Raw genomic sequence first — 18597 nt, 5'->3', positions numbered from 1 at the left:
TTCGAAAGATGACACTTGCCTTTCATTTTCTCCTTGATTAACGAACTATTTATTCCATTCTCTGCGTTTTGAGCAATATGATTAGCAATTTTTGTAAGATGACCCATATAACTTTTCCTAGGCATTCCAGGGGCACACCTAGATTAAAATTTTTTAATCAGAAAAAGTCAAACTTAAAACAAATGCAACATAATACAGTAGACCCTGGTTTTACGTGGGTTTATTTTACGCGGTTTAAGATTCGACACCTTTATTTTATTTTACGCAGATGAGTTTCGGTTTAACACGGATGTGGCAATGCAAACAGATGAAAATTTCCGCTCTTTCAAAATCCAAATTCCTAAAGATTACGCATAATCAACTGCATTTTGGCGTGCTAATAAACGAGCTTGGGTCACTGGAGACATTTTATGTGATTAGTTCCACAGCTCTTTCCAGAAGTAAAGTTTTTAACTCACCAGGGGTGATTGTGAGTTCATCAAAAAATACCTGAAAGTTTTAAAGCAAGAAAGGGGGGGGGGTAATCTTTGGCCCCTATTACTTAAGTACACCTTTGCCATAGTGTTAAATGTATTAAATAGTTCTGAGTCAAAATATTGGGTGTACATTTGGTTAAATTTTTAATGGGTTACAAAGTTACTTTTGAGCTGGTGTTATACAAATTATCTTGACATTTCTTTGTCCATCTTAAGAGATAGGTGTCCATCTTAAGGCTCTTGCAGGTATATTTGATGAATATTATATAACTTAAAAAAATTGCGGAGGTAGGGAGATAAAAGCATAACAAAAAAAAACCCACATAATTCCGGTATTTTCGGACATAAAAATACCGGAAATACGTCCGAAAATACCGGAAATTCGGTAAAAATACCGGAACACAATCACCCCTGACTCACACAGTTCAGAACTGACGGGAAGACGAGCTTTTACAGTGACAAAGGAGGCCAAAACCAACGAGGATATCGACATCGGTGACACGCAACCAAAAACATTCACATTGAAAATTTTGAGCCATTCCTAGACGATAGAAATGATGTTTCTGATTTGTTAGTGAAGAAAGATTATATCACGGAATGGATGCGTTAATGCTCTGCAAAGAATTTAGAGAAAAATTCTTAATGACTGCCAAAAGACTATCATAGCCAGCTCCTCTTTATAAACAGAACATGAAATTACTTTATGTTCTCTTTATGCATCTAGTGCATAGAAATCGATATAAGTATATACATTAAACTTATTATACAATTAGTCAACCCTAGATTGAAGTATTTTGTTATCTACGGAACCTAACCCCTATTTTAACACTAGTATTAGGTCTCAATTTACGCGGCATTTCCGTGGAACATACAACCCCCCCCCCCCCCCCCGCATAAAACGAGGGTCTACTGTACTGCCGTGCTAAGCACAGATGTGGTATCTGCAGTAGAGCTCAAAATGAGAAATCGACGATTAAAGTTTTACAACTCATTTCTTTGATTTATGACTTAATTAAATGCTCAACTTGCGGTAGTCGTTCCGTAAATAACTTATCTAAAAACCGTAAGAGAGTATTTTTGTAAAACTCTTAATTTAAAATTAATAAATGTAGTTACGACACATTTTCTTTTCAAAACCTTTTCATGTACTAAGCTATTTTCACCGTAAGTGACAATGACTAAGCATTTTTAGGGGTATCTGCAAAGATACGACAAAAGTAGCTTAGTAAAACGTGCTCGGAGTATCATTAAATAATACTGAAAACATCTGCTTTCTTTGGACTTGGCTGTTTCACTTCATTTTGCTAGTACAAATCTAACAGAATCTACCTTCTGAAAGATACCATTTTCAAAACTCCGGACAGTTAAAACTGTAATCCATTACAATTTTCTGTTTTTTATATTCGAAGAATGTGTTTTTTTTATAATGTTTTACTTTCTAGATTCATTTTTACCGAGCATGAAGATAATTTTGACAGCAGACGATACTTAAATAAAAATATTACTGGCCGTAGAATGAAATGTGTTTTTGTTTTTTTTTTTTTTTTTTTTTTTGCATGAAAGAATTAGATATGAATATTTTACATGCATTTCATTTTTAGAATTTACATTTTAAATAAGCATTTGAATAGAAAAAGATGAATATTTACTTTAACAATTATGTAAAGTTGTATTAATTTTTATTATCAACCTGTATCAACTATTCAACGGTAAACTAATTTTTATTTCTGTGTTATAATAAACTGCTACATTATTAAATATGCTGCTTTACTAAGGTATAAAAGTCGTATCTGCAAAAAATACTAAGGAAAAAAGTGGTAACTGCGCAGATACCACTTTAAAGGCTTAGTATTTGTCACTTACGTTCAAAGTGCCTAAGCAAACTCCGCAAACTGTGCAGTTACGACTTTTTTCCTAAAGCTTTTTTTAATATTTCGCATTCACAAATCGCCAAAAAACTTGAGATTTATGTAAATTAAATTAGTAACGACCACCTGGTGACAATAACTCAATTTTGATAAAATGTGCAGATACCACATCTGTGCTTAGCACGGCAGTGTAGTCAACAAACAATAACATACTGTGTTTCATCTTCTTCAAAGCTTTCTAAAATCTTGATGGTTATTCTACATTGGACAAACACCTAGAACAGAAACATAAAATTTGAAATAGTCTGAAGTGAATAAATTTTGCAGCAAAATTAAACAAATTTAAAAGCACCACAAAATTTTACTTTTTTGAGGGGTCACAGTACCTCAAAAATGATCAAACGATCAAAAAATATTTTATTGCTCATTTCAAAAACTATAAATTATTCCAAACACAGCGGGAAAGTTTCATCGCTTTAGTTCGAATATTTAAAAAGTTATGAGTGGATTTAGGCCATGCTCGCTATGTGTTCTTATGCAAAAGAAAAACTCTATAAATTGCTTTTTCTCGATGATGTTTTTTTTGTGTTTTCATGTCATTAGAATCCCTAAGGATTTTTTAGATACAGCTTTAAAGTAATACTTTTCAGTCAGGATAATATATTTAACAAAACTGTGCATTGGATTAGCATTTTATTAATTACTCAAATGTTTAGGGCATGCTATACCTTTAAAAACAAAATTAAAAAAAAAAATTACGATTTTTTACATAATTAATCACAGAAAATGTTCCAATACATACATAAACAAATGAATGCACAGATTTTTAGAGATGAATATTGTGATTGCTTAGCAAAAACCTTTTTTTAAATAAGTAAAAAAACAAAAAAGACTTAAAGATTTTAAAAAATTTAAATTTCCCTAATTTTTTTGAATTTTTATAAAATGTGGGCAATATTTTCAGATTTTGAAAATAAATTATTGGTTGCGAAATGAGTGTGTATGTTATGGTTTCAAAGAAAAACACAATATTCATAAATTTAAAAAAAAAAAAAAAAATGTTCAAAAGGTAGTCACCCCTTAACAAATAGAAATCATGATCATGACTTAATTCACTTACTTGATCTAATAATGGATGAACTTTATTACCTTCTTCATCAGTAGTTGGATTGTTTGTAATAATTATTCCTATTGCTTGTTCTACTTGTGTATGTAAAAAGTTATTCCATGAAAATTTGAAAAACATATCCTGAAAGATATCCATGATTGGATGATTTGTTATACAAAATAATTTTTAAGACAATTAACAGTAAAAAAAAAAAAAAAAACAAGTCCCAAAACGGAAATTTTAAAAATAACAGCAGGATTGATACGTAGGGGAATGTGGGGCAAAGAGAAGTAGTTAAGATGACTGAGCTTTTTTCGAAATGAACAAATTGGAAATTTATACTGCAATTTTAAAAATACAGTCGGATCTCCATATATCGAACTTCCACATATCGAAATTTTCTATATATCGAAATCCCAGCAAATTTCTATGTTCATTACATAGAAAAATTGTTTCTATATATCGAAAAAGTCTCTATATATCGAAATTTTTTTGAGACATTCGTAGGTTTTTTTTCCACTTTAGACTGTTTGTCTCATAAAAAATGAAGGTTAGGAATAAAATTATGATCACTAAAGGTTGCTACGAAACTCATAAGGAATAGGGGATTCAGGGTTGTGTAGATAGGGTCGTTGTTCCGTTCTGGAGTTCTTACATTCCCTCAAGTTTATTTCAAATCTTAGTTGCAACCAGTAACACTGTAAAATCAGTTTGAAGTTATCCCTTTTGTCTGTCGATTATCATTCCTAGTATTTTTAACTTCAGTAAAAATCATTCAAGTTAAGTAGATTGATTTTTTACTTTTCTCTCGATTACATAGTTAACACGAAAATCCCCTAATGTGGCGGTTCAAGTTGAATTTCTGAAGAATGAAGGAGCAAAAATGTAATTTCTGTTAAATTTTTAACTATTAACTTTTATTTAATTCGATGCTTGTTTAAATTAGAAGTTGGGTTTTATGCACGAAAATTAGTTTTAATTTTAATGTTTTAGGATATTTTTATGATAAAATAAGATTGTTTCTATATATCGAAATTTCTATATATCGAATTTTTTTCCGGCAATTTGCTACTTCGATATATGGAGGTCCGACTGTATTTTGAAAATTGCAGTACATAACGAAAGAACATTCTATTTTTTATAAAACTTGCATTAAAATAGCATTTTTTATTTTTGTCAGTAAATTTGCGCTTCAAAAAAAAAAAAAGAAGTGGAAAATGTTTACTTTTTTTCCCTATAGGGCAAAGTGAAAAGTAAAATATTTTCTATTCAAATATAGAAAATAATTTTGATCAAATGAATCACTAAATAAAAGGGTGAATGAATAAATGAAAAGGTACTGAAACAATAAACTGAAACTTAAATTAGTTAATTGATTAATATATATGAAGAAAAATAAATGAACAGGTATAAGAGTGATAGAATAAGAAAATGAATAAATAAATAACTGAATTATTAAATACAGGAATGTAAATGAATGAATTAACAAATGAATACGTAAATGTTTTAGTAAATGTATGAGCTCGTAAACAAAATAGAGTATTCCACTTTGCCCCACATGTACTTGACTGATTGTAGAAAATGATAAAAATACAAGGCTTATTATTAACTAAATCAATACTTCACAGAGTATTAGAAGGTCTCAATATTTAAAATATTAATAACAATAACTTTATCATTTTATAAAACAAAATAATTTTTTGACTTGCAACAAAATATTACAATATGAGTATCAATTTTTGAAAATTCCCCGTATTATCATATGCTTTAAACGTCGGCGGTATTTTTTTCCTGACTGGAACAGATTACAAGTGCTACTTATAGTAAAAATATTACCAGAGAGGTGGCGCTAAAGGCAGAGTAAATATTTCACCGTTTCACTTTGTTCACATTCCCCTATATGCATTGGATTTATTCACAAAAAAATTGCATCAAAACATAATTATTAAGAATAAAAATAGCTATACATACTACAAGAACTTTCATCGTTTCAAGAGATGCAAGTTTAGCATTTACATTGTGGTCATTTGTAGATAGCAGAGCTGTCAGAAAACGAGCAACTTTTAAACGACATAAACCAAGAGGTGGATCTAATCGTCCAATGGTTAATGTAATGGCAGGTTTCTGCAGGATAAAATAATAAAATTAAATTAAAAATATTTTTAAAATCAAACATTTCTATCATTAAAAATCAGACAAAAAAAAATTTTTTTTTCGAGCAATCACCATTGCTTATTGCTTTCATTTGACTGTTTTGATGTCACCGGCTCCTCACGATGCTGCTCCTCTAGCAAAAACCGTCTCCAGGTTGCGTCCATGTCCTACACACACGCGCATACAAACTCACACACATACACACACATACGCACACAAAAACATATACACACATACACACAACTACCGACACATTCATGCCTGCACACAGAGACAAACACATATGCCTATACACATACACCCCCCTCCCCCCACACATTCATACACACAACTACCCACACACTTATGCCAGCACACAAGCACACATGCCTACACGCAAATACACATACCCCCACACACAAACACACACGCCTACATACACACACACGTGATTGCGAAAAACATAATTTGAATTCAAGATGTCAAAATTCAAATTAATTTTTCTTTTTCTTTTTTTTTTTAATTCTAATGTGTAAGTCACTGTATTTTTTTCAAAAAAAAAAAAAAAATGCCATTTTGCAACACGAAATCAGCTATATAAAAAAATATTTTTCGAATATGAAGAAAATTTTACTTTAGTATATGCAGTTAGATGTATGGAATAGGTGGTAAACATTTCAAAGCCTAACACAATTTAGTTCCCGAGAAAAAAAAAACATTTAGTTCCAAAAATACCATTTTGAGATATTGCCATTTAAAGGAAAAAATCACACCTCATTAAAATAGGTTTACATTTTTTTAATGCTCATTTTAATTTACTTCTAATATGAGCACGATCAAGAAGCTTGTATCATTAAAAAAGTATTGAAATAGAGTTTCAAAATATATAAAAATCAAAAAATTGAATTTTTGAAAGTATTTAGGGTCCCTTAAGTTACACGCGTACATACACGCACCTATGCACACACGCACGCACACACACGCATACATACAGATACCTACACACACATACATACAACTACACATACACACACACAAACACATGCACACACGCATACATACAGACACCTACACATACACACAATCACATACACACAACTACCCACACATTCATGCTTGCCCACAGACACAAACACATATGCCTACACACACATACACATACCCCGCCCCCACGCATACAAACCAGGGTTTAAGCTGGGTTCAAAAGTTCTTTAGCATAAAAGCTAAAATTGGGGGAAAAGTTTTAGCAAAATGCTAAAATGTTACATATTCGCATATCATTCTAAATGTCTCAGTGCGTTTCATCTCCAGTTCAAAATAAAATTCTTATTTCATCTTTATGGCATCTTTAAAGAAATAAGTACCGCAGCTATTTTTTTTAACGTAAAATGAAAAAAAAAAAAAAAAAAAAAACTATATATTTGGTTTTTAGAACGTTGCACTACTCTCTTCTTCCTCATAATGCAGTTATTTAGGGTTAGTTACTATTTATGCTATTGAGAAGGGCATAATGCTGGAAGACTTAAGTATTGGTGACTTCATAGTAATTTTAAAATCTTGGTTTAAGATTTAAAAAAGATAATATTGACTATCGTCATGCTGCTTCCTCTCTTGGATCATACATTGTCTCTCTCTCTCTCTCTCTCTTTTTTTTTGATAATTTATTTTTTGTTTGAGCAAAAAAGCGAAAATGTTTTACTTTGTTTGCGCAATTGAGATAGTGTTTTCGCATTTTGCGAAAAATGCGACCGTAGCGGAAACCCTGATACAAACAATCATACACACAACTTGCAAGTGGCAAAATTAAAAATTTAGAGATAACCAGTACAAATGATAGGTGAACCCCCTCCCCTGTCTTGGGGGCAAGAGATAGTACTAGTAGCCCTGGTAGGTGCTGCTGTACAGCATGATTTAGAAAAAAAAAATCAATGAAAGCCTACCTAGGACCTTATTTTTATAGTCATTTTATTCAAAACTTGAAAACGTCCACTCACATCCCTTTGCTTCTCACTGCCTTGAATAATCGTATGAAGTTTTGCGCCTCCACGTATTTGATTCAGATGCAATTTTTCCAGAATTGTTTAAAAAATACAGTCGAACCTCCATACATCGGACTTCCACACATCAAAATTTTCTATATATCGAAATCCCAGCAAATTTCTATGTTCATTACATAGAAAAATTGTTTCTATATATCGAAAAAATCTCTATATATTTATTTTTCGAGACATTCGTAGATTTTTTTTTCCTCTTTAGACTGTTTGTCTCATGAAAAATAAAGGTTAGGGGAGAAAATTATGTTCACTAAAGGTTGCTACGAAACTCATAAGGAATCTGGGGTCGAGGGGCGTGTAGATAGGTCGTTGTTTCGTTCTAGAGTTCTTAAATTCCCTCAAGTTTATTTCAAATACCTTAGTTGTAACCAGTAACATTGTAAAATCAGTTTCAAGTCATCTCTTTTGTCTGTTGATTATCGTTCCTAGTCATTTTAGCTGCAGTAAAACTCATTCAAGTTAAGTAGATTAATTTTTTACTTTTCTCTCGATTTGTCAAAACGAAAATCCCCTCCTGTTGCGGATTAAGTTGAATTGCCGAAGAATGAAGATGTATGATTGCACAAAAATGTAATTTCTGTTATTTTTTTAATTATTAATTTTCATTTAATCGGATGCTCGTATAAATTAGAAATTAGGTTCCATACACGAAAATTAGCTTTAATTTTAATGTTTTAGGAGATGTTTAGGATAAAATAAGATCGTTTCTATATATTTAAATTTCTATATATCGAATTTTTTTCCGGCAATTTGCTACTTCGATACATGGAGGTCCGACTGTATATCTTATTCACAAATGACTGTAAAACATTGTAATTAGGTGAAATATGTGACAAAGAACCCCCCCGGTGACCAAACTCAATTTCAACAAAAAGTGCAGATTTGACTTTTACGCTTTGTACGGCAGTATACATGCAAGGACTTTTCTGCCGTGCTAAGCACAGATGTGGTATCTGCACATTTTATCAAAATTGAGTTATTGTCACCAGGTGGTCGTTACTAATTTAATTTACCTAAATCTCAAGTTTTTCGGTGATTTGTGAACGCGAAATATTAAAAAAAGCTTTAAGAAAAAAGTCGTAACTGCAAATTTGCTTAGTTTGCTTAAGGCAATTCGAACGTAAGTGACAAATACTAAGCCTTTAAAGTGGTATCTGCGCAGTTACCACTTTTTTCCTTAGTAATTTGTAGATACGACCTTTATACCTTAGTAAAGCAGCATATTTAATAATGTAGCATTTTATTGTAACACAGAATATTAAAATTAGTTTACCGTTGAATAGTTGATACAGGTTGATAATAAAAATTAATACAACTTTGCATAATTGTCAAAGTAAATATTCAGCTTTTTCTATTAAAATATTTATATCTAATTCTTTCATGCAAAAAAACAAAAACGCATTTCATTCTACGGCCAGTAATATTTTTATTTAAGTATCGTCTGCTGTCAAAATTATCTTCATGCTCGGTAAAAATAAATCTAGAAAATAAAACACATTCTTTGAATATAAAAAACAGAAAATTGTTATGGATTACAGTGTCCGGAGTTTTGAAAATGGTATCTTTCAGAAGGTAGATTCTGTTAGATTTGTATTAATAAAATAAAGCGAAACAGCTAAGTCCAAAGAAAGCAGAGGTTTTCAGTATTATTTAATGATATATTGAGCACCACGTTTTTCTAAGCTATTTTTGTCGTATCTGTGCAGATACCCCTAAAAATGCCTAGTCATTGTCACTTACGGTGAAAATAGCTTAGTATATGAAAAGGTTTTGAAATGAAAATTAGTCATAACTACATTTATTAATTTTAAATTAAGATTTTTACAAAAATACTCTCTTACGGTTTTTAGATAAGTTATTTACGAAACAACGACCGCAAGTTGAGCATTTAATTAAGTCATAAATCAAAGAAACGAGTTGTAAAACTTTAATCATCAATTTCTCATTTTGAGCTCTGCTGCAGATACCACATCTGTGCTTAGCACGGCAGTATTATGATCAAAATATTCCCCGTCTCCAGAGGTTAATGCCAGTGCTGTACATCTCTACGTAGTATAAAATGAAGTCTCCAAAAAGCGTCTGTTTCTGTGAACACGCAAAACTCGACAGCTACCCAGCTGATTTTGCTGAAATGTTCACAGTATCTTTCTTTCAGCACCGGAAAGGTTTGCAAACCAGTTTGAAAAAAAATTCAACGAGTTCTTTTTTTATTCGAATTTTGGCCCAATTTTCACATAAATGTCCCAAATATGGGGTGAAAAATTACTTGCACGTATTAATATTATATATCGTTGGAAAGCAGGGTTGGCAAAAACCCGGGTTTTTTTAAAAAAGCCCATGGACCCAGGGTTTTTTAAAATTAAACCCAAAAAAAACCCAACTAAAGCTGGGTTTTTTGAAAGAAATGTGGGTTTTTTTGTCTTTTTCTAGGGGAAAGGTGGGGTACTCGTAGCATATTGTAGCATAAGTATATGGACAAAGCACAAAAATTGTCTTGATAAAAAAAGCTGGAAAATTCAGCGTTTTCTGAAGAAAGGTAAAAAAGACGACAAAATTCAAGAATGGTGAAGTTTCAGATTTTTTTAGTTTCCATGATTACCAACAGTTAAGGCAAAGTTACTTCTTGAGTGATAAAATCTATTGTTTATTTGTTCGTTTTCGATTTCGACATTTTTTTTTTGTACTTTACTTTATTGTATTTCATTTTGTTATGCAAAACTACTGTAGAACCTCAAGTAGTTAAAATCCCTTTTTACTGAATTCCAGCTTAATCAAGACATTCCTTTGAATTTTATGTTGCCTGTTTTTCTATTTCTGTGTACAGAGTAAGAAATATTAAACTTTTTCGTAAGATAATGAAAATACTGTACATCCTATTCCGTTTTCTGTCCCACCATTTGTAAAAACCTGTTAATTTCTAATAAATATACCTTGTTTATTCGAGTTTTGTGACGTGTTGGTTTGCAGAAAATAATTCACATGAGAGGCTTTTAGCTAAAGTAGTATCCTTTGTACAATCTGCTAATATTGAGAAAATCTGACGTGACAGAACTTAGTCAAGATAATTTGAGTTCCTTATTGACCAGTTGAAGGAAAAAAGTTAAATATATTTATTTAAAATCTTTGAAGCATTTTTTAATGCCCTTAAGAGTTAAGAAATACTATTAAAGTTCAAAATTCATTTTTTATGTCCATTGCCTATTGTGAAGAAGAAATAAAAAAGAAGTTTAAATTGTAAAAGTATTTAAATTAATTATTTAAAAAAAAAAGTTCTCAGAAAATTTTTAAAAAGCCAAAAGTGGGCTAAATAATGGGTTTTTTAAATGGGTTTTTTCAAAAAAAACCCATTGGGTCCAATCCGGCCAACCCTGTTGGAAAGAGTAGAATTTTCTGCGTTCTATGCAATTTGTTTAAATGCTCTAACTTAAATACGTCGTTATTAATTATTTGCGTTTTTAGCTTGCATTTTTTAGGCTTAGCTGAAATTTAGGCACTACTTTCTTCATTAAATCTATCGATAAAAAGTGAAGGAATTGTCCCAGTCTTAATTTTTGACACCATTGGAAAAAGCGATACTTTTTACTTTAGATCCATCTCGACCTCTGGTTGAAAAACTAAGCGTCTATCTCAAATGGAAAAAAAAAAAGTTACAAGCCTTTTCGATCAAGTTCAAAAAATCTCATTTCCATTCAAATTGTTAACCATTTTCCTTTGCATTTTAATTCCTTAAACTTATTTTATTTTATGCTTCCATGGTTACACTTTTTAAATCTGTCTTTCTCGATTCAATTTCTTAAAAGTATTTTAATATCTGTCATCATTGTTTGGAAGGGAAATTTTGCATGATGTTTTCTTTTTATTATTATTATTTAAGCCTGATTGTTGAATGTACGTCACTTGACACAATTATTTTCAGGGTAGACTGGGCAAAGCCAGGCAATGCAGCTAGTGAATAAAATATGACAACGTATATAAAGTACAAATTCAGAATGAAAAAAGGTTAAAAAACCAGCAAACAGCTGTTTCGGCACTCTAAAATACAAGTGCCATCATCGGTGCAATTAAAAACGAAGACAGGTTCAACACGACTAAAACACAGTCGAGGCGAACATTGGAATGAGAGACGAGTTGTAAAAGATATGAGAGCAGTACCGGAAACGATGACGTTCTCTTCCCCCCCACAAGTCACCCTCCTAAACAAAAATTGGCTGCTTTTAGATCTTTTATTTACCGTGCTTTAGCCATTTGTTCAAATTCCAATTTACTTTCATCAGAACTGAATTACCTACGAGGTATTGCGGTTGATCGGGGATTCACATCAGATATTATTGATACCATTTATAAGAAGCTATGTAGCTCAGCTAACAAAAATCAAACACCTGCTCCTGTGAACTATTCGAGTTCCGTTGTCTTACCCTTTTTTCCTAAAATCAGTCTACAAATTGCCAAAATCTTAAAAAAGTTTCATTTTTCCGTCACTTTTTCTCCTGTTAATAAATTAAAATTTTCACAGCTTAAACACCCTGTTCAGAATCTTGACAAATGGGGCATTTATAGTGTTTCCTGCCAGTGCAAATTGACCTACATTGGGCAGACTCGACGATCCCTCAAATTCCGGATAAAAGAACACGAAAACTACGTCAAAAAGCAGGATCTCAAACGCTCCTCTATTGCTCAACATTGTTGGTCTTGTGGCCATAATTTTATTTTTTCTTCCGCCAAAGTTATTCACGAGTGTTCGTCCATTCATGATTTAGATTTTTGGGAGTCATATTACATATGGAAAAATGCTAATTTAATCATCAATGATTTGTCTAGCACTCCCCCTTTTCCTAATGTTTGGAAGTCTGTTATTTGATTTATTTTTTGTCCGTGACGTTTTCTCCTGAGTGCAACTGTCCTCTGGAGTTCTGACGTAACCTTGACGTCATCGTTTCCGGTACTGCTCTCATATCTTTTACAACTCGTCTCTCATTCCAATGTTCTGCCTCGACTGTGTTTTAGTCGGGTTGAACCTGTCTTCGTTTTTATTTGCACTGATGATGGCACTTGTATTTTAGAGTGCCGAAACAGCTGTTTGCTGGTTTTTTAACCTTTTTTCATTCTGAATTTGTACTTTATATACGTTGTCATATTTTATTCACTATGCAGTACAAAGTTTTCGACTACTTTTTATGTAATGCAGCTAGTAATAAATACATAGGTAAACTTACCGAAGGAGGATTCAGAAGCAGATTATGAAACTCATCCAGTCGAGGAACGACAGCTTTAAGAACATTATTCACACCATGAGATAGCCTTTCAGCATCTAATGCTGTCATCTGTTCAATCTCACTATTTCTAAACAGAGTCATAAAGCACACTGGAGCATTGTCAGCTTGGGGTGGTAATTCACTTTGATTGGATGGTATCTGTTGCATGCCGGCAGGCCTAGAAAAATATCAAGTGTTAGTAAGGCTTTTAAGGTGCATACGTAATGTGTGCAGAGTTCATCAATAAAATTAAATAACTAGAAATAAAATACCGTAAAATCCCGAAAAAAACCCCTTATCGATTATAGCCCCCCCCCCTTTTTTTGTGAAAAGTGAAATCACTTTAAAATCCTGAATATACCCCCCCCCCTCCTCCCTTCACCTGAAAATTTTCCGATCATCTTCATTTGCCACTCCCTCCAAAAAAAGAAGGATAACATTTTCTGCTTTACTTAGAAAGAATTTACAAAAGTTTAGTTTCCCCCTCCAAGTGCAGTTCTGCTTTTCTAAAAAAAAAAAAAAAAGGAAGAAAACACAATGATTTAAACAAAAAAGAAAAAAAAATGGTCTCCACGGTTTATTCCTTCCAAAAGACTCCTTTTGATGCAAGGCCGCCTTTTTTTTTTTGTTCATACAGTGGCTCCCAAAAGTCTTCGTACACCTACAACTTTCAACGAAATAGGCCCCAATCCATTGGTTAGAATTAATATTTCGGAATAGGTATTTAATTATAAGATCTATGATCAATTTTTAACAAAACTACATGAAAAGTTTTTAAAAAATATTAAAAGTTAATTTTTTAAAAATAAAAAACCAAAAAGTGACGGAAATTTTATCTCACAAAAGTCTTCGTACACTTTATAAAATGTCTATATATTATTGAATAATCTAACTTTTGATTAAGTTATTAATTAGTAGAATATCATGCAGTCTCAATAACACCTTTTTAACGTCTGGGAATAGATTTCATTCTTTTTCTTTCTTTTTTTTGCGTAATTTCTGAGTAAGTGTGCAACCACACTTCGAGTCTTACTGTTTCTAGCTCTATTTTCGTTTTAAAGCCCTATTTTCATAATCTGGCCTCCAGATATCTCTGAATACGTTACATTAAGTTAAAATCTGGAGATTGAGGGGGTATTTTCTAAACTTTAAGACAATTTTCGAGGCACTATTAGACACAAACGTTGAAAACCGTGTGCTTCTTATCATTATCTTGATAAAAAACAAAATTGTTTCCAATAATGAAATTTTTGGCTGAGTTCAAAATTTGTTTTTAAAATATTTAAAGGAACAGCATGATTCATTATTTCATCAAAAAATTACAAACTACCAAGTCCTGATGCTGATATGCACCCTCACACTAGAACACCTCCACCGTCCTGATTAACTGATCCAAATAAGTTCTTAAGATTAAGTTCCTAATTTTTTCTTCTACTTACAGTTATACAACAATTCACCCAAAAATGTTGAATTAATTTTTATCTGTAAGTAAGACGTGACTCTAAAACGTTTTTAGCTTATTTATTATTGATTTTGCAACGAAAAGCTTAAGCTTTCTGTTTTTTGCACGTCCAAGAAAATTTTTGCGGGAAGAGGTCCCATTTAATCCAGCTAATCAGAGAACTTGGCGAACAATTTTAGGTGAAAATTAAATGTAAAATGTTTCATTTAACTCTTTAGAAACTTTTACAGCATTCAAATGTGTATTTTTCATAAATTTTTTAACTTTAAATCTCCGATTATGTTTTGTCAATTTTGACGGTTTACCTTTTCATACCTTGTTTTCGGTCCGATTCCTTTCGTTAAAGCATTTTATCAAGCACTTTACTATACAAACAAATAAATTAACTAATTTAGAGACATTTCAAACTAATTTACCACTATTGTGGGGAAAAAATTCAAATTTTGTATGGTGTTTGCGGTTTTTTACGAATACCAGCCATTTTACAGTAATAAGCACAATATTAAGGAATAAATAAACAAAAAATTAAAGCCAAATGACTTATAAGGGTCAACACAATGCAAAAATATCAATAAAATGGCATATGATAATTTTAATCATGAATTTATTCGAAAATATTTGCGTGTACGATGACTTTTGTGGCGTGTTATTTCTCTGTCTCTTCGTTTTCTGACCCATTTCAAAAAGAAGATCCGTCAATATTTTGAAAAAAACCAATAGGTTATATTTAGAATGACATAGGAATAGTGTGAAAAAATATTGGACTTCATATTCGAATTCAGTTTTGAGTTATTTTGGTTTTACTAAAAAATTTCAAAGTGTACGAACACTTTTGGGAGCCACTGTATGTATTACAAAAGAAATTTATACGATTGCACTGCTTTTTACTCATTTTGGAAGGAGCATTTTTGTTCTGATTTGTAAAACTGAACATTCTTCAACACGCCGCCATTTTGAAACGTGACGCCATTTTGGAAACGTGTTGCTTAAAAAGTAGCATGAAACTTAAAATAACTTTTTTTAAAGGAGATATAATGTAATTGAACGAGTTTAGGATCATCAGAAATATAAATTTTTACTAAATCGAGTAAGAGATTTGTCTGTGTTTGCATTCGCGAACTTTGTAAAACTCGGTTTTCGAAATTACGAGCTTCATAACGAATTTGCGGCCGTGATTGTGATTTTTGCTTCTATTCTGAAACAAGAACATTAAGGTTTTACTGCTTTTACTGTAACCTTATTACATTCAGTACATAATGAATTTTCAAGCGATAAATTGTAGGGGTTTTGCCAACTTAAGGTGCAAAATCCTTTCTTTCGAAAAAAAAATGGCGCCCCCATGCAATTTATTACTACTAGAAAATTATGACATGTTTTTATTAATTAATTTCTCTCTCTTCATTAATATTAACTCTTATTTACTTATTATTTCTTTTTTATACTCTAAAATTAATACTACTAAAAACAATTATTTTCGCTAATTTTTCAGAAAAATCTCGATTATAACCCCCCTTCCGAAATCAACAAGTTTTATTTTGAAAATAGGGGGGGGGGGTTACTTTCGGGATTTTACGGTAATAATTTCTAATCAGGTATAAGCCAAACACCAAACTACTATACTAATTTTTTTTAATGATAATTTGATTATAAATACAAAAACCAATACACATTTTTTTTAAAAAAAAAATACTGATATTCAGAAAAATCAATCACATACCCTAGTTTTTTGAACCTCAATAAGGATAATAAAACCAATATTCCATTAACAATAGAACTTTCTTTGCTGACGTCCCTGAACATGTGACTCAATAAATCCGACACACACTGTACTCTAAAATATAAAACAAATATGAAATGAGATGTATACTTTGAAGTTAATAACTAATACAAGTAAAAAGAAAAATCAAATAATTTTACTTTTTAAAGAATTTTGTATCTTGCATGTTAGGAAACGACCTCTAGGAGCAACCAATTTTCAATAATGATATTTTAACGACTTTTTCAGGAATGGACAGTGATCGCTCGAGGGAAGTTTCACTGTGAGTTATATAAAAGGGAACCCCCCTTTTTTTTTTGGAAAAATTAGAACACACTTACGATTCTAATGTCTCCAGCAGAGGATTTGGTTCAGCTTTCTCCTGTAACATGGACATATGTTCTCTGGAAACTTTGATTATATCACATAGAGCATATGAAGCATTGCAGTTAAAATCTTCGCCAAAAATAACATCTATTTTTCTTATTAGACGTTGAATAAGCTTCTGTTCATCCAGCCACTGCAAAATTAAGATACCACAATATCTAAATTGTCACTGAAACTCGAAACTTATCATAGGCAGAACAGTTAATAAATGAAAATTTAGCACATTTAGAGCAAAAACTCAAACTAGAAAAGTAATAACTTGAAATAAATTGCTTTAAAAATAGCATTTACCTTCAGTACTATTGCTTTCGTTTCGTTATTTTCAATCGGGCTAACAAAACGCAAAAGTAAATCCATAACAGCTGAAGTATCAAGATGGTTCAAAATAAGTGAAATGAAATCTCTTTCCTTCAAAAACTTGAAAATCTAAAAGGTAGAAATTAAACTTGCATCAGAAGAATCATCAGTTAGATTTGCAAATTATGAAGTTTGAAGTGATAAAAATTTTACCAACAGACGAATGAGAAAGCAGCCATCAAAATTCTTCCAGAAAGTAAAAAATTTTAACACATATAGTGAAAAAAAAAAAAAAAACTAGTATGTTGTGGCCATCACGAAACTTTCTTCTATATTTTTCTTTTTTTTTTCTGATCCCTCCCCATGCTTGACGAGGAAGCAATATTCCCAATAAAAACAAAATTACACATGCAAAAACTTGACGACCATCCCAATGTCTGAATTATTGCAAAAGCAAAGCAAAGAGCGAAAATTGAAAGTTATTTTAAAAGCCTTGCTTGAATTGATTTACAAATATTTTATTTGTTAACAAACATAAGATGGCAACAGTTGAAAATTTTAAATCATTGAGATAATATTTCCGATCATTTCCATACAATTAAAATCACGAGAAATACGCAGACGACAATCTATTACGATTTATCTTTCTTATTGTTGCATTAATAAAACTATTTTTATTCGCAAAAAAAAAAAAAAAAATCAACACCTCTTGGAGCGATTGGCGTCAAAATTGAACCAAAGCCTGTTTACGTATGGATTCACATATATTCCAAATTTCAACCAGAACGTAGCATTACTTCTTGAGATAGGGCACTCACAATGGAAAAAAAGAACGGGCGATTGCGCTACCCCCTTTTTAGCTGTTGACACCAAAATAAAATCAGCTCTTATACCCACTAAAGGCTACTCGCCGATAAATTTTTCTTTCATTCCGTTCATTATTTCTTGAGATACAGCAGTCACAATTGACGACAAAAAAACGTTCTATAGCTCAACCCCCGTTTGAGTTATTGACACCAAAATTGAATCAGCACCTGTTCCTGTTAATGGCAACATATGGACCAAATTTTGTTTGATTCCGCCAGTTACTTCCTGAGGAATAGCAAGCACGTGTAACTCAAAAAACGTCCCATTGCTCCACCCCCCTTGGAGGAATTCGCGCCAAAAACCAATGGGCACAAGTTCACATTGGGGCACATATGTGTACCAAATTTCGTTCGATTTCATGCGGTAGTTTTTGCTGTAGAGCGGCCACAAAAAATTGGTCACACACAGACGTGACACACACACACACATACATACACACACACACACACAGACAGACAGACATTTTCCAAAAATGGTCGAAATGGACTCAGCACACCTCAAAACGTTCGAATCCGTCAAAATTCGAAATTCGAAAATTTGCACGAATCCAATACTTTCTTCTATATATTAGATATAGAAGAAAGTAAAAAACTGAAATTCCTTTGTTAAATTTATTAACAATTTGTTAATTCATTTTTTCATTGTCGGACCGGAAACGGGAAGCAAAATGCAGGGTAATGTAAGCTGAGAAATAGTCCTTAAAAATATCCCTCAAGTGAAACATTTATTTATTTTTTATATTACCGATCAGTTGCTATGCATGTGAAAATAAAACTGAAGATAAGAGAAGTTGTCTGAAATTAAAACTAAATTACATTTTACTAAAAGAGAAAAGCCTAATTTTTTACGATTATTTTACTAATCTGGTACTGCAGGCTTTATTTTATTTCTTATTTATTTTCAATGTTTTAAAAATTTCCAATATGGATTGAATTTC

General features: G+C 31.7%; 1 protein-coding gene across 1 annotated transcript in view; it reads right to left on the bottom strand.

Annotated features, from left to right (window-relative positions):
* LOC129226196 (serine/threonine-protein phosphatase 6 regulatory subunit 3-A-like) overlaps positions 1–18597 on the bottom strand; it is a 49324-nt gene that overhangs the window by 3285 nt on the left and 27442 nt on the right. The window contains exons 5-12 of the mRNA XM_054860796.1: positions 16788–16922; positions 16451–16629; positions 16071–16184; positions 12853–13069; positions 5424–5576; positions 3465–3593; positions 2558–2619; positions 20–138 (exon numbers count right to left, since the gene is read on the bottom strand). Coding sequence (XP_054716771.1) covers positions 20–138; positions 2558–2619; positions 3465–3593; positions 5424–5576; positions 12853–13069; positions 16071–16184; positions 16451–16629; positions 16788–16922 — 1108 coding nt within the window. The remainder of the gene's footprint in view (positions 1–19; positions 139–2557; positions 2620–3464; positions 3594–5423; positions 5577–12852; positions 13070–16070; positions 16185–16450; positions 16630–16787; positions 16923–18597) is intronic.

Source organism: Uloborus diversus, chromosome 7, assembly GCF_026930045.1.
Source record: "Uloborus diversus isolate 005 chromosome 7, Udiv.v.3.1, whole genome shotgun sequence".
NCBI classification, from domain to species: domain Eukaryota; kingdom Metazoa; phylum Arthropoda; class Arachnida; order Araneae; family Uloboridae; genus Uloborus; species Uloborus diversus.
The sequence above is the reverse complement of the archived record's forward strand: the minus strand, read 5'-3'. Positions and strand labels throughout refer to the sequence as shown.